The sequence below is a fragment of the Amblyraja radiata genome, chromosome 24, assembly GCF_010909765.2.
Source record: "Amblyraja radiata isolate CabotCenter1 chromosome 24, sAmbRad1.1.pri, whole genome shotgun sequence".
NCBI lineage: Eukaryota > Metazoa > Chordata > Chondrichthyes > Rajiformes > Rajidae > Amblyraja > Amblyraja radiata.
Window position 1 is genome coordinate 21,651,315 of NC_045979.1, and position 14,377 is coordinate 21,665,691.

The 14,377-nt window shown below is 52.4% G+C and overlaps 1 protein-coding gene across 2 annotated transcripts; it reads left to right on the forward strand.

The window, feature by feature from the left end:
* Window positions 1-36: 36 nt before the first annotated feature.
* On the forward strand, window positions 37-14,086 carry b4galt3 (beta-1,4-galactosyltransferase 3). Of its 2 annotated transcripts, XM_033042600.1 has the most exons (7): window positions 37-158; window positions 3,649-3,957; window positions 6,082-6,317; window positions 7,078-7,268; window positions 9,269-9,391; window positions 12,124-12,228; window positions 13,419-14,086. In XM_033042600.1, exons 2-7 carry the CDS (start codon window positions 3,669-3,671, stop codon window positions 13,618-13,620), a joined length of 1,146 nt encoding a protein of 381 aa, XP_032898491.1. In that variant the 5' UTR covers window positions 37-158; window positions 3,649-3,668; the 3' UTR covers window positions 13,621-14,086. The 2 variants fall into 2 exon arrangements, with proteins under 2 accessions (XP_032898491.1, XP_032898492.1); XM_033042601.1 differs by lacking the exon at window positions 9,269-9,391.
* Window positions 14,087-14,377: the final 291 nt, after the last annotated feature.

Sequence of the window (14,377 nt, forward strand, 5' to 3'; positions counted from 1 at the left end):
GCGGGACTAGGCTGACGCACGCTCAGCCAGACGTCGGTGGAGGTCGCGCCAGTGACGGTCACGTGGGGACGCTCCAACGTAGCGTGCCCACCCGGGCCTGTGCGCTGTCACTGTCGTCGAGGACCGGCGCCGGGCCGCGGGCCTTCGAGCGGCGCCGGGTGAGTATCGGGCTCGAGCCTTCGCGACGTTACCGCGAGGACCCGCCTGGTCACCAGGAACCCGCGCTGCGGGCCATTGGGTCGACTCTTTCCTCACTCTCGCTAACCCCGCCTCTCCCTGACATCACACCGAGCGGCCAGTCAACAGCCCCGCCCCTTTACACGCAGCTGTCAATCAACCATAGGTACACAAAATTACTGGGGAAACTCAGCGGGTGCAGCAGCATCTATGGAGCGAAGGAAATAGGCGACGTTTCGGGCCGAAACCCTTCTTCAGACTGATGAATCAACCATGCCCCGCCCCCTCTGACCGCAGACACTTGTGCGTTCACCCTATCGATAGAAACATAGAAAATAGGTGCAGGAGTAGGCCATTCGGCCCTTCGAGCCTGCACCGCCATTCAATATGATCATAGCTGATCATCCAACTCAGTATCCTGTACCTGCCTTCTCTCCATAGCCTCCCTTTAGCCACAAGGGCCACATCTAACTCCCTCTTAAATATAGCCAATGAACTGGTAGTTACCTTCTGTGGCAGAGAATTCCACAGATTCACCACTCTCCGTGTGAAAAATGTTTTTCCTCATCTCGGTCCTAAAAGACTTCCCCCTTATCCTTAAACTGTGACCCCTTGTTCTGGACTTCCCCAACTTCGGGAACAATCTTCCTGCATCTAGCCTGTCCAACCCCCTTAAGAATTTTGTAAGTTTCCATAAGATCCCCCCTCAATCTTCTAAATTCCAGCGAGTACAAGCCGAGTCTATCCAGTCTTATAAGATCACCCCTCTGCTTCCTGCACTCCAAGAAATAACATTCTAACCTGCCCAATCTCTCCCTATGGCTCAGGCACTTGAATCCTGGCAACATCCTTATAAATCATCTCTACACTCTTTCCAGTTTAATTACATTCTTTTGGGGTGACCAATACGCCAATTGCAGCGTCACTAACGGCTTGTACTACTGTAACATAACCTCCCAATATCTACAGCTTTGCCCTCGTCAACCTTTTTGGTCATATCATCAAAAGGCTCGACCTCCGATGTACAAATCCACACTGACTATCCCTAGACCAGTCTGAAGAAGGGCCTCGACCCAAAAACATCACCTATTCGTTCTCTCCAAAGATGCTGCCTGTCCCGCTGAGTTACTCCAGCTTTTTTTGTCTATCTTCTGACTATCCCTAATCAGCCGTGTCCATCTAAAAATGCATATATATCTTATCCCTCAGAATACTCTCCAACCACAGATGTTTGGCGTACTGTCCTTTAATTCCCAGGCTTTTCCCTGCTGCCCTTCTTAAATAGAGGCACAATATTAGAGGCTACTCTCCTGTATTCTGGCACCTCACCAATATTTAATCGTAAATCTCATCCAGGGCACCTGTAATTTCCTCTCAAGCTTCCCACAATGACCTCCGATATATATGATCAAGCCCTGGAGATTTGTCCACCTTTAAACACGTCAGGACCTTCAGCATCTCTTCGACTGTAATACTGACTGCTCTCAAGACAAGATATTTCCATTGACAGACCCAGGACCTGACCTGGGGCAGGGAGTAGTGCTCCATGTGTCAGGCCCAGGACCAGACCTGGGATGGGAGCCCAGGTGGGTCAGAGTGCAAAAAGACTGCATGTTCCATGCTCTTGAAACTCCTTCCCATCACCTTATGTGTTTCCATTGAGATCTCCCTTTTTGGACTGCACCGCAGCTTTCACCCCTTCTCCCCCTGGATGGGGCATGAACAGACTCTCCCAGGTCCTCATCTTCCATCCACCAGCCTCCGCATTCAACGGATCGTTCTTCACAATTTCCGTTCTAACGAAATTCCACCTCCAGACACATCTTTCCCTCCTCTTCCATCCTTACCCAGGGACTTCTGAGATGCCCTGCTCCCCACCTCCATCCCCACCCACCACTACCTGTCCTGCGGTTCTTCCCCGTCAACCACAGGAGGTGCAACACCTGACCTTTTGCCTCTTCCCTCCCTCCACCCAGGGACCACAGTCCTGTAGGTGAAGCCGTGAGTCACTTGCACATCTTCCAATCCAGAGGGCTGTGTTGGCTGTCCCAACTGGGGGTCTCCTCTACACCCGGGGACACTGGACACAGGTTAGGGGTGACTGCTCGGCAGACCGACTGTGCTCAGTCCACAGGGGAGACCCTGAGCTTCCAGTTGCTGCCATGTTGATTCCCCACCTCACTCCCACTCTGTCTGTGATCTGTTACAACCAGGCCCAAGGTCCCCCAAGATGGACATAAAATGCTTGAGTAACTCAGCAGGTCAGGCAGCATCTTTGGAGAAAAGGAATAGGTGACATTTCGGGTCAAGGCCTTTATTCAGACGCCAGCCCCACCTCATCTTCAGTTGAGACAGATTGTATCCTGCAGGACTCTGGCACGATTCCTGTAACTGTAGATAACGTTCTGTCTTCCTGACTAAACTGGATTCGCTTCCAGCTGCCAGCCTTTTCCTTTCCCTCTCTGTCGTGCTGGGTTTGCGCTGGGAGCCAGAGCCACAGTAGCTCCCATTACCGAGTGCGGTTCCCATTATAGAGCGCAGCTCCCATTACACAGTGTAGCTCCCATTACAGAGCGCAGCTCCCATTACAGAGCACAGCTCCCTTTACACAGTGTAGCTCCCATTACAGAGGTCAGCTCCCATTACAGAATGCAGCTCCAATTACACAGTACAGCTCCCATTACAGAGTGCAGCTCTTGGCCCGGTTGGGAGACTGCCTAGCCCTTGTCCCACCATACCAGGTGTTGGGGAGGCTCAAATTTGTAGAGTAGTTCCGGCTGAGGTAGACTCCGCTCAGCCGGAAGTACTTGTTGGCACCAGGCCCAGGAATCCTTCTCGGGAGCCTGTCCCGCACAACCTGAGCCGCCTTTCCTCGACATCCTTTATCTCCCTCCGAGATGCTGGAACGACTCACCCCAGTCACAGTTCTGACATTAACAACACTCCCTGGTTACAAGGTTCTGGGGTTAACAACTCTCCCTGTTACAGTCTTGGGGTTAACAACCCTCCCCATTACAGTCCAGAGGTTAACGACTCTCCTCGTTACAGTCCTGAGGTTTACAATTCTCCCCATTACAGTCCTAGGGTTAATGACACCCTATTGCAGGGTTCTGCTAACGACTGTCCCTGTTACAGTCCTGAGGTTAATAACTCTCCCCGTTACAGTCCTTGGGTTAACAACTCTGCCTGTGACAGTCCTGAAGTTAACAAATCTCCCCATTACATTTCTTGGATTAGCAACTCTCCCCGTTACAGTCCTGAGGTTAACAAATCTCCCCATTACAATCCTGAGGTTAACAACTCTCCTCATTACAGTCCTTGGGTTAACAACTCTGCCCATTACAGTCCTGAGATTAACAACTCTTCATGTTACAGTCCTGGGATTAAGGACTCTCCCTGTTACAGAACTGGGGTTAACAACAGCCCGTTGCAGTCCTGAGGTTAATGACTCTCCTTCCCCCCTCATTCCAGTGTCCGGAGGCTGATGGTTGATGCTCCCCACCCCCGGGACGATGCGGTGTCTCTCTCTGCCCTCCGGCTGGGGCTTTCCTCTGGACCGACAGTGCACCTTCGGCCTGCTCCTGGCCTCGCAGCTCCTCTTCCTGCTCTACTACACATTTGGAGGGATCCGTAGCATGGCCCTCCAGCTGTGGCGCGGGCCGCAGCCCTCCTGGGACTACTCCAAGACGCAGGACGTCTACACCAACCTCAGCCTGATCCAGCTACTCGTCCCGGGCACCCATCACCTCGCCTACTGTCCCCAGAAACCCCCGTACCTTGGTAAGTAGCTGCAACCCAGCCAGAGTGGTGGGAGGTGGTTGAGGATTGGGGGGTGGAGGTGATGTAGGCAGGTGAATGGAAGACAGAGGGGGGCGGGAACGGGGGAGCTGCAGTCTGACAGGGTGCACTGGAAGGAGTGAGAACTGTGGCAGAGGAAGGAAGAGGAAGAAGAAAATGAGAGCAGCAGTAAGATTGCAGGCACCACCACTGCCTCTGTTTTATTTATATACAACACTTTGACCTCCGTATTCACGTCCCCCCTTGCACCGCTCACAATTGGCCCTGACCTTACTCTCTTCTAGAACTTTCCTTCCCATTAATTCGAAAATCTCCTTGTAACTATTCACTATTCCTGTACTCACTTCCCCTTCAACGCCATCTATACTCCCAATTTGTCAATCCCTCCCCCCACTATTTAGTTTAAACCCACACGTGTAGCCCTAGCAAACCTGCCTGCCAGAATGTCGGTCCCCCTCCAGTTAAGGTGTAACCCGTCCCTTTTGTACAGGTCATCCCTACCCCAGAAGAGATCCCAGTGGTCTATAAATCTAAATCCTTGCTCCCTGCTCCAGCCCCTCAGCCACACATTCAGATCCCCTATCCCCCTGTTCCCGTCCTCACTAGCACGAGGTACTGGAAGCAATCCAGAGATAACCACCCGAGAAGTCCTGCCTTTCAGTCTTCTTCCCAACTCTCTGAACTCATGTTGGAGAACCTCCTTCCTCTTCTTCCCAATGTCGTTTGTGTCTACGAGCACAACTACTGCCGGCTGTTCACCTTCTCTCTCGAGGATGTTCTGAATTCGGCTCGTGACATCCTGAACCCTGGCACCAGGGAAGCAACAGACCATCCTCGCGTCTCGTCTGCCGCCACAGTCTCCTGTCTGCTCCTCAGACAATGGAGTCACCCACCACTATGGTTCTGCCCGACTTTGGTCTCGCCGGTCGAGTCCCATCTCTAGGTTTCAATTCTAGGTTTCTTCAGTTTCAATTTATGTGTAGGAAGGAACTGCAGATGCTGGTTTAAACCGAAGATAGACTCAAAGTTCTGGAATAACTCAGCGGGACAGGCAACATCTCTGGATAGAAGGAATGGGTTACGTTTCGGGTCCTTCTTCGGACTCCTTTCTCTCCAGAGATGCTGCCTGTCCTGCTGAGTTACTACAGCATTTTGTGTCTATCTTCAGTTTCAGTTCAGGTTTGTTTATTGTCACGTGTACGAGGTACAATGAAAAGCTTTTGTTGCGTGCTAACCAGTCAGCGGAAAGACTATACATGATTACAATCAAGCCATTTACAGTGTACAGATACATGATAAGAGCAACGTTTAGTGTAAGGTAAAGCCAGCAAAGTCCGATCAAGGATAGTGTGAGGGTCACTAAAGTGGTAGATAGTAGTTCAGCACTGCTCTCTGGTTGTGGTAGGATGGTTCAGTTGCCTGATAACAGCTGGGAAGAAACTGTCCCTGAATCTGGAGGTGTGCGTTTACACACCTGTACTTTTTGCCTGATGGGAGAGGGGCGAAGAGGGAGTGGCCAGGGTGAGACTCGTCCTTGATTGCGCTGCTGGCCTTGCCGAGGCAGCGTGAGGTATAAATGGAGTCAATGGCAGGTAGGTTGGTTTGTGCGATGGTCTGGGCTGCGTCCACAATTCGCTGCAATTTCTTAATGCTTGCTGAACCTATTTATTTTTCTGGGGAGAGTTGTCAGTGTCAGTGGTTATTGGGGAGAAGGCAGGGGAATGGGGTTGGGAGGGAGAGATAGATCAGCCATGATTAAATGGCGGTGTAGACTTGATGGGCCGAATGGCCTAAGTCTACTCCTACTTGTGGGAGAGTCTAGGACTAGAGGTCATAGCCTCAGAATTAAAGGACGATCCATTAGGAAGGAGATGAGATGGAATTTCTGTAGTCAGAGGGTGGTGAATCTGTGGAATTCTTTGCCACAGATGGCGGTGGAGGCCACGTAAGTGGATAAGGCAGAGATTTACGTAGTCTCTGAAATTTATGTTGAGATTAGAGTCAGGACTTTTTTATCGACTCCAGCAGCACCAAAATTGCTCCGACTCCACGACTCTGACTCCGACTCCAGGGCCCTGGTACAAACATCAGTCTCCCTCTCTCTAGTGGGCCCTCTGGCCATTGCCTTTAACCGGACCCCCTCGCTGGACGAGATCCGGGATCGGAACCGCCTTGTGATGCCCGGAGGATTCTACACGCCGCCGAATTGCCAGGCCCGCCACCGGACGGCAGTGATTGTGCCACACCGACACCGGGAGCCTCACCTCCGGCACTTCCTCTACTACATCCACCCATTCCTGCAGCGGCAGCAGCTGCAGTACGGGCTGTACATCATCCATCAGGTGAAGAGCCCCGGGACCACCCTCCCCTCACAGCACTGCCCTGACACACACCCCACAACACCCCCTCCCGATTGTACCACCCAGACATCCCCCTCCTCCCATCAACTGCACTACCCAGACACCCTTATCCCACAGCACCGACCTGATAGTCACACCCCCCACTGCCCTTGCACCACCCCCTCATCCCATCGACTGCACCGTCCTGACACCCCCCCTAACGGCACTGCATTGACACCCTCCCCACAACACCCACCCTGTCAGCACCGCTCCCACATGCTCAACCCCACCCCTAGTGCCCCTCTCAACACCCCTCCCCTACTCATCCCTATACCCCTTACCTACACCGCCTCCCTACCTCATCCTTACACCCCCTCCCTACCTCATCCTTACACCCCCTCCCTACCCCATCCCAACACCCCTCCCTATCCCATCCCTACACCCCCTCCCTACCCCATGCCACCTCTGTCTATGGTCCCACCACTCTTCTACCTCCTCACCCTGCACCCTCTAACCTTGCTCGCCAACAACACCTTCCACCCCCCTCACACTCACCTCCCACCCTCTCAACACCTACCAGCCCACCCACCCCCTCCTACATCTCAACTCTAACTCCTTCCCCTCTCCACTAACACCTCCATTCCCATCCCTCCCAGCTCCACCCTCCCCTTACCTCTCCCAGCCCTCTAGCCACCGTCCACTCCAAAGTCCTTGTCTCCTTCCTGAAGCCACATCCAACATCTGACCCCCTCCCTTTGGCCAGGCTGGGAACGAGACCTTCAACCGAGCCAAGCTGCTGAACGTGGGAGTGAAGGAGGCGATGAAGGATGAGGACTGGGACTGTCTCTACCTCCACGATGTGGACCTCATCCCAGAGAATGACCACAACATCTACACCTGCGACCGCTCTCACCCCAAGCACGTCTCCATCGCCATGAACAAGTTCGGCTACCAGTGAGTAACACACACGGATAATGGACGATTCCACACATCGAGGCTGACACACACTGACACCAGGACTCACGCCCACTGTAATCCTCACACTCACACATGCTTACAGTGCCCTCCATAATTTTTGGGACAAAGACCCAACATTTATTTATTTGCCTCTGTACTCCACAATTTGAGATTTGTAATTAAAAAAATCACATGTGGTTGAAGTACACATTGGCAGATTTTATTAAAGGGTATTTTTATACATTTTGGTTTCACCATGTAGAAATTACAGCTGTGTTTATTCTGAGACTTTGCCCCTCTCAATTTAAAGCTAAGCCCTGGAAAAGAGAGGGCACACTGGGAAGGTTCTGGCTGTCTTCCGTGACTCTGCCTCTCATAATTTAATATACTTTGTTTAACTCTTCCGTCAACCTACCTTTCCAGAGAAAACAATCTAAGTCTGTCAAACCTCTCTCTGTAACTAATATTCATAATCTAAGTAACATTCAGGTAAATCTCTTCTGTATGCTCTCCAAGGCCGCCACACCCTCCCTGTAATGAGACAACTAAAACTGCAGGCAAAAATCCAAAGTCTTATGGAGCTGCATCATGATTTCCTGACTCGTATACTCTGTTGTCGACCACTGGTGGCAAGCACACCACAAGCCTTCTTTACTACTCTTATCTGCTTGTGTTGCCACTTTCAGGGAGCTATGGATCTAGAGCCCCAGATCTCTCTGCACAATCTTGATAAGGGTCTTGCCATCAACCATATACCTTCCACCTTACATTTGACCTCCCAAAGTACAACACTTCGGATTAAGTCTGCCATCTTTCCACCCATTTCTGTAGGTGATCCATATATCACTGTATACTTTAACAGCTTTCCTCACAGTCTTCAACTCCACCAACTTTGGTGTCATCAGCAAACTTGCAAACCAACCCATTTACATTTACATACAGCACAAACAATAGAGATTCCAACAAAGATCCCTATTGAACTCTTCTTCTTTTGTATGGCGTGCACAGCCTAAAGTTGTAGGACAACTTGTTCTTTTTGATCTTTCATTTGTGCACGTCGAGTTGATTGCATTAGTCGAAACAGGGCGGACCACGTGAAGGGTGCAATCTTCCACCCCATTGAACTCCATTGGTCACAACATACAGGTGCTGGCTGTATGGAGTTTGTACGTTCTCCCTGTGACTGCATTTGATTTCTCTGGGTGCTTGGGTTTCCGCCCATATTTCAAAGACGCGCAGGGTTGTAGGTTAACTGGCTTTGGTAAATTGCCCCGATAAAACTAATGCATGAGTAATCATGGTCAGCGCAAACTCGGTGGAACGAAGGACATGTTTCCACACCGTGCTCTTTCACTGCAACCCTCCAACTTCCATGTAATCCAGTTCTATGCTCTGGGAAAGAGAGGGCACTCTGGGGTAAAAGGTTCTGGCTGTCCACCCCATCACTGCCTCTCATAATTATATATACTTCAATTAGCTCTTCCCTCAACTAACCTTTCATTTCAGAGAAAACAATCCTAGTCTGTATCCGTATGACCAAGTCACTGTGAATCTGTGCATCTTAATCTTCTGGATCACCCTTACACCTGCACACACTGACATCACTTCAAAAGCAGTGGCCCATCGCCTGTACTCTGAAATTACACTAAAGCAGTGTTTCATAGCACCAGGATTTTCACACAAAATTCACCAAATAGAGGCATCATCTATCACACTCGGGCTCATGGACATTTGTTACAATTATCAGAGCATTCACTTACACCCAGTCTCTCACTCTCTCACACACGCGCGCGCACACACATACACACATCACTATTAACAGAGGGTTCCCTCACACCCAGCCTCACGCACACACTAACATGACCATTAAAGAAGGGTTCTGCCACTCCCAATGTTTCAGGTGCCACATTCTGATGGGGCCATTGTGCGTTGATGGTTCTTGGGGTAGTTTGGCGCTCTGTTTAGTTGCTGACCTGCCTTTGCTGGTGTGGTTTCAGACTACCGTACAGGACGTATTTTGGAGGCGTATCTGCCGTGACACCCGAGCAGTACCTGCGAATGAACGGATTCCCCAACGATTACTGGGGCTGGGGGGGTGAGGATGATGATATCGCTACCAGGTAATCCCCAACTGACCACTCACCCCGACCCTCCAAACATCCCAGCCTGGGACTCACTTGGACATCATCTGTTATTCTGTAAAGTCCTGGCCCCCTCCATTGCATCCCAGTCTGTGACCCAGAGATTTGTTATGCTGTAAACCCCTGACAGCTCCATACATCCCAGCATGTGACTCCGTCTCAGAGATCTGTTATTCTGTAAAACCCCCGCCCCCTCCACAGCCTGTGACGCACACAAATATCTGAATATAAACTGCAAAACCCTGGCTTAGATCCCAGCCTGTAACTCACCCTCAGAGATCTGTCATTCCATATATAAACCCCAAATCCACTCAATCAGTTCCAGGCTGTAACTGGTTCCTGGAGATCTGTAATTCTTTATAAAAACTCCCAACCCCTAGATTAATATCCTAGCCTGTAACTTGCCCCCTGGGATCTGTTATTCCTTATATAAACCCCCAAACCTATTGATTAGATCCCAACATGTAACCCACACCCAAATATCTGCTTGAGTGTGTTATTCCACATGGGAGATTGTGAGGGCATGCGAGAAAGTGAGTTTGTGTGAGAGAGAAAGAGAGAGAGTGATCAAGAGGGAATGTTAAAATAAGGAGAGAGGGAGAGTGAGTCACTGAACACTCTGATTTTCCTTGTCAATTGTACCTGTTGTTTTCTGTCTTGCCTGATGTATCTCTCATTTTACATTCTCTCTCCCAATCCCACACTTTTTTCCCCATTTCCCAGTCACGTTTCTGTTCCAGGAACTCCGACATTTCAAGGTGAGTGCAACACTGTCCTTCAGTAACCTCTCCCTCCAGCATCCTGTGTCACTGACTGTATCCCGGCCAATGTTAATCCACCTTCCCCAGTAAACCCTCTTCCCCCAGTACCCTGTGTCACAGACTGTTTCCCTTGACTTTCTCTATCTACAATGATGTGAAGTCAACCCCCTCATGCTGTCCCTCAGTAACCCCTCTTCCCAGGCCCTGTGTCACTGAATGTATATCCATCAATGTTAATCAGGCTCTCTCACACTGGCCCTCGGTAACCATTTCCTCTTGTGCCCTGTGTCACTGAATGTAACCCTACTGATATTAATCCAGATCCTTCACATAATCTCGCAGTAACCCACCTAACTCAATGCCCTGTGTCACTGACTGTATCTCCATTGATGATAATCCAGCTTCCTCACCCTGTCCCTCAGTAATTCCACTGTCCTAACCCTGTTGATGTTAACGTTTCCGTATGTATTACTATTTCTCCTTATCCCGGCAGCCTCTTTGACCCCATTATCACTCCTGGTATTTTCCCTATCAAACCTGCCCATACCCACATCCTACATTCTTTCCCATGCTCACTGAAGAATATTTCCTCCCTTTACTCCCTCTTTCATGTGTTGCTCCCTCACCCCTCTCTCTGCCCCCACCCCTCTCTCTGCCCCCACCCCTCTCTCTGCCCCCACCCCTCTCTCTGCCCCCACCCCTCTCTCTGCCCCCACCCCTCTCTCTGCCCCCACCCCTCTCTCTGCCCCCACCCCTCTCTCTGCCCCCACCCCTCTCTCTGCCCCCACCCCTCTCTCTGGCCCCACCCCTCTCTCTGCCCCACCCCTCTCTCTGCCCCCACCCCTCTCTCTGGCCCCACCCCTCTCTCTGGCCCCACCCCTCTCTCTGCCCCCACCCCTCTCTCTGCCCCCATCCCTCTCTCTGCCCCACCCCTCTCTCTGGCCCCACCCCTCTCTCTGCCCCACCCCTCTCTCTGCCCCCATCCCTCTCTCTGCCCCACCCCTCTCTCTGGCCCCACCCCTCTCTCTGCCTCCTCCCCTCTCTCTGCTCCCTCTCCTCCCCTCTCTCCTCCCTCCCTATGCTCTGTCTCATTCCCCCTTCTCTCTGCCCCCCCCCGTCGTTCGCCCAACCCTCGTTTTCCCCCCACTCACTCCCTGCTCCCCTCGCACCCCCTAACTCTTTCTCCCCCTCTCTCTTTCTCCCCCCCCTGCGCGCTCGCTCCCCCCCCTGCTCGCTCACCTCCTGCTCGCTCCCCCTCGCTCACTCCCACCCTGCTCGCTGCCTCACTCCCCTCTCGCCCTCCCTTTAATTCCCTATCCCTCTCATTCCCCCTCCCTTCCTTCCCCCTCCCTTCCCCCCCAGCCCTCTCCCCCTCCCTTCCTCCTCCGTCCTCCCTTCCCCACAATCTGCACTCCCCAACCCCCACCACACCCCTCTATCCTTCTGCTACACTCTTTCTGTGCCCTCTCTACCTCCTCATCTCATTCCCTCTACCCCACTCCCTCTGTTCCACTCTATCTCTCTATATATCTCCGCGTCCGTCTCCTCCCCTTCCCTCTCTCTGGCCATCCTGTCTCCCCTTCTCTTTCTTCCGCTCACTTTCCTATGCCAGCTCTCTGTCCAATATGTATTTTCCTCTATTATTTTTGCTTCCCATTGTCTTTCTTTGGGGGCATCCAGTGTCTTTCTGTGTATGTTAATCCCCCCCCCCCCCATTCTGTTGCAACCTCAGTCCATCCTTGTGTTACTTTCTTGGTCTCTCTCACTAAATCCCTCCCCTTCAGTCTTACATCTCATGAACTCTCCTCGTTCTCTCAACCTTAGCTCCCTCCCTCTGCCTAACTCAATAACTCTGCCATCTCTCTCTCTCTCACACATATTTCTGCGCATCCTCTCTCTCTCCTCTTCCACCTGCCCTCCGTGTAGCTCACCCTCCGCTCTGCTCCGCAGGCTCCAGCTGGCTGGAATGACAATCTCGCGCCCCCCTCTCTCCGTGGGCCGCTACAAGATGATCAAACACAACTTGGACCGGGGAAATGAGCAGAACCCAAGGAGGTGTGTGGGCCGGGGGACAGGGCAGGATGGTGGGGGGGGGGCTTCCTGTGTGTGGGAGAAGGGGTGAACAGGGGAAGGGGAGGAGGGGGTGGAGAGGCCGTCCTGTGTCTTTGATGAGGGGAAGGGAGAGGGTTGTTTGGGGGTATCTATCCCCTGTGTGTTGAATGGGGGGAGGAATGAAAGGACAGGGAGGTACCTTCCTGTGGGTTGGTTGGGGGGGGGATGGGTGGGGACTGGGGTGAGATACGTACCTGTGTTTGGACGTGTGGAGGTGAAGGGCAGAGGGTGGGGCGGGGGGGGCTTGCGCAGGGTGGGGGGGGGGTGTAGAGGTGAGGTGGGGGGGGCGAAGGGGGAAGAGTGCCACCAATGCGGTGGGTCCGCCCACCACTGCTCTATGGAGGTGTACAGCCGGTGCGAGCTTCATCCTGGAGGGGTTGGGGTCGGGTGGTACAGCCCCTGCGGTGGGGGGTGTACAGCAGTTCAAGTATTCATGGACATTCTCTGTTTCCCTCCCACTCCCCCTCCACCACTCCCTCCCTCTCCCCCTCCACCACTCCCTCCCTCCCTCTCCCCTTTGTTCCCTCACACCTTTCTTCCTTCATATCTCTCTTGATCCCGATATTTATATTTCATATCTATTTCTTACATTATTTCCCTCAAACCCTTTTCTCGCCTTCTCTATCCATTCCATCCATCTATACCTACCTTCCTTCCTCTATCACTTTCATTTCCTTTCCTACCTGCTTGCTCTGTTTCTCTCTTTCCATTTATCTGCATTTTCCTCCTCTCTCCCACTCTTGCCCCCTCTCCCCCTCTCTTGTTCCTTCTCCCCCCTTGCCCCTCCCCTTCTTGCTCCACCCTCGCCCCCTTTCCCCCTCTTGCCCTCTCTCCCCCTCTCTTGCCCCCTCCCCTCTCTTGCTGCCTCTCCCACTCTTTCACCCTCTTGCCCCCTCTCGCTCCCCCTCTGTTGCCCCTCCCCGTCTCTTTCCCCTCTCACCCCTTCTTCCCCCTTTCTTTCCACCTCCCTCACACCCTCTTTCTCCCCCTCTCCCTTACTCCTTCCCCCCCTTACTCCCATCCTTTCCCTCTCCCCTTTTTTGTTCTCTGTGCCTTTTTCCCTCCCTACCCTCCTTGTCCCCTCTTTCCCTTCCTCAATCTCTGATTCTCCCTTCACCCCACACTCCTGGCAGGTTTGACCTACTGCTCCGTACCCGCCGCTCCTGGACCCAGGATGGAATGAACTCTCTGGTCTACACTACTCTGGCTCACCAGCGCCACCCTCTGTTCACCAATGTGACTGTGGACATTGGCCCTGCTCCCCGCCGTCCAGGAACCCTTCTCCCCAAAACCCACAAAGGCTCTCTTGTGTCTCTGAGTGCAGCAGGGGTGTGACCAACACATGGTCTGACTGTGCTTCTACTCTAGAGGAGGGGCGTGAGCTCACGGCCGGACGTCATGGGGACAGTTGGGCTGGACGATGATATCCGTGATGGGGAGGCAGGACAGTGAATTTACAGGACCCTCACCTCCATCACTTCCCTCTACCTCACCAACTGTCCTCAACTCCCACCATCCCAGCTGGAGCTGAGATCAGGGGCTGAGAATCGCTGTCAACGTGGGGAGCTGCCTTCTGCCTCAAGTGACGGTTCCTGGTTACATTGTGGAGCAGGACATCACTATGCGAGTGTGTGTGGTGTCCCTGTCTGTGTGTGTCTGTGTATGTTTGTGTCCACCTTCTTTCCCTGTGTGTGTGGGGAATGCCTGTTTCTTAGCTTTGATAATGTGCTTTAAATCTCTGCGTCAATTTTCTAGTGGAAATCATTATATGGAGATAAATAGTTTAATTTTTGTACAATTACCTGGTCTCTGCGTTTCAAACACTGTGAAGCTCCCTCTGCACTATCCCGTCACACACTGGCCAGGGATAGGGGGGAAACGGGCGAGGTCGCACAGGGAACTGGGTAAGGGGCTGTGGGTTATTCCGGCATGAACCCAAGCCCAGCTGTTCCTGAGCCCCCTCCCTCTCTTCCCCCTTCCCTCCCTCCTGTGGACTCCATAATGTACCATAGATCTTTGGGGCAAGAATGCTCCCTATTCACAGAAGCATACTGTATCTTATTGGCAAACCAACAAAGTACTGTGTAAGGTA

Coding starts and splice junctions, on each gene's coding strand:
- b4galt3 (XM_033042600.1), top strand. CDS start 3,669: ATGCTCCCCACCCCCGGGACGATGCGGTGTCTCTCTCTGCCCTCCGGC. Junction 7,269..9,268: donor ATGAACAAGTTCGGCTACCA/GTGAGTAACACA, acceptor GTGTGGTTTCAG/ACTACCGTACAGGACGTATT. Junction 12,229..13,418: donor AATGAGCAGAACCCAAGGAG/GTGTGTGGGCCG, acceptor CACTCCTGGCAG/GTTTGACCTACTGCTCCGTA.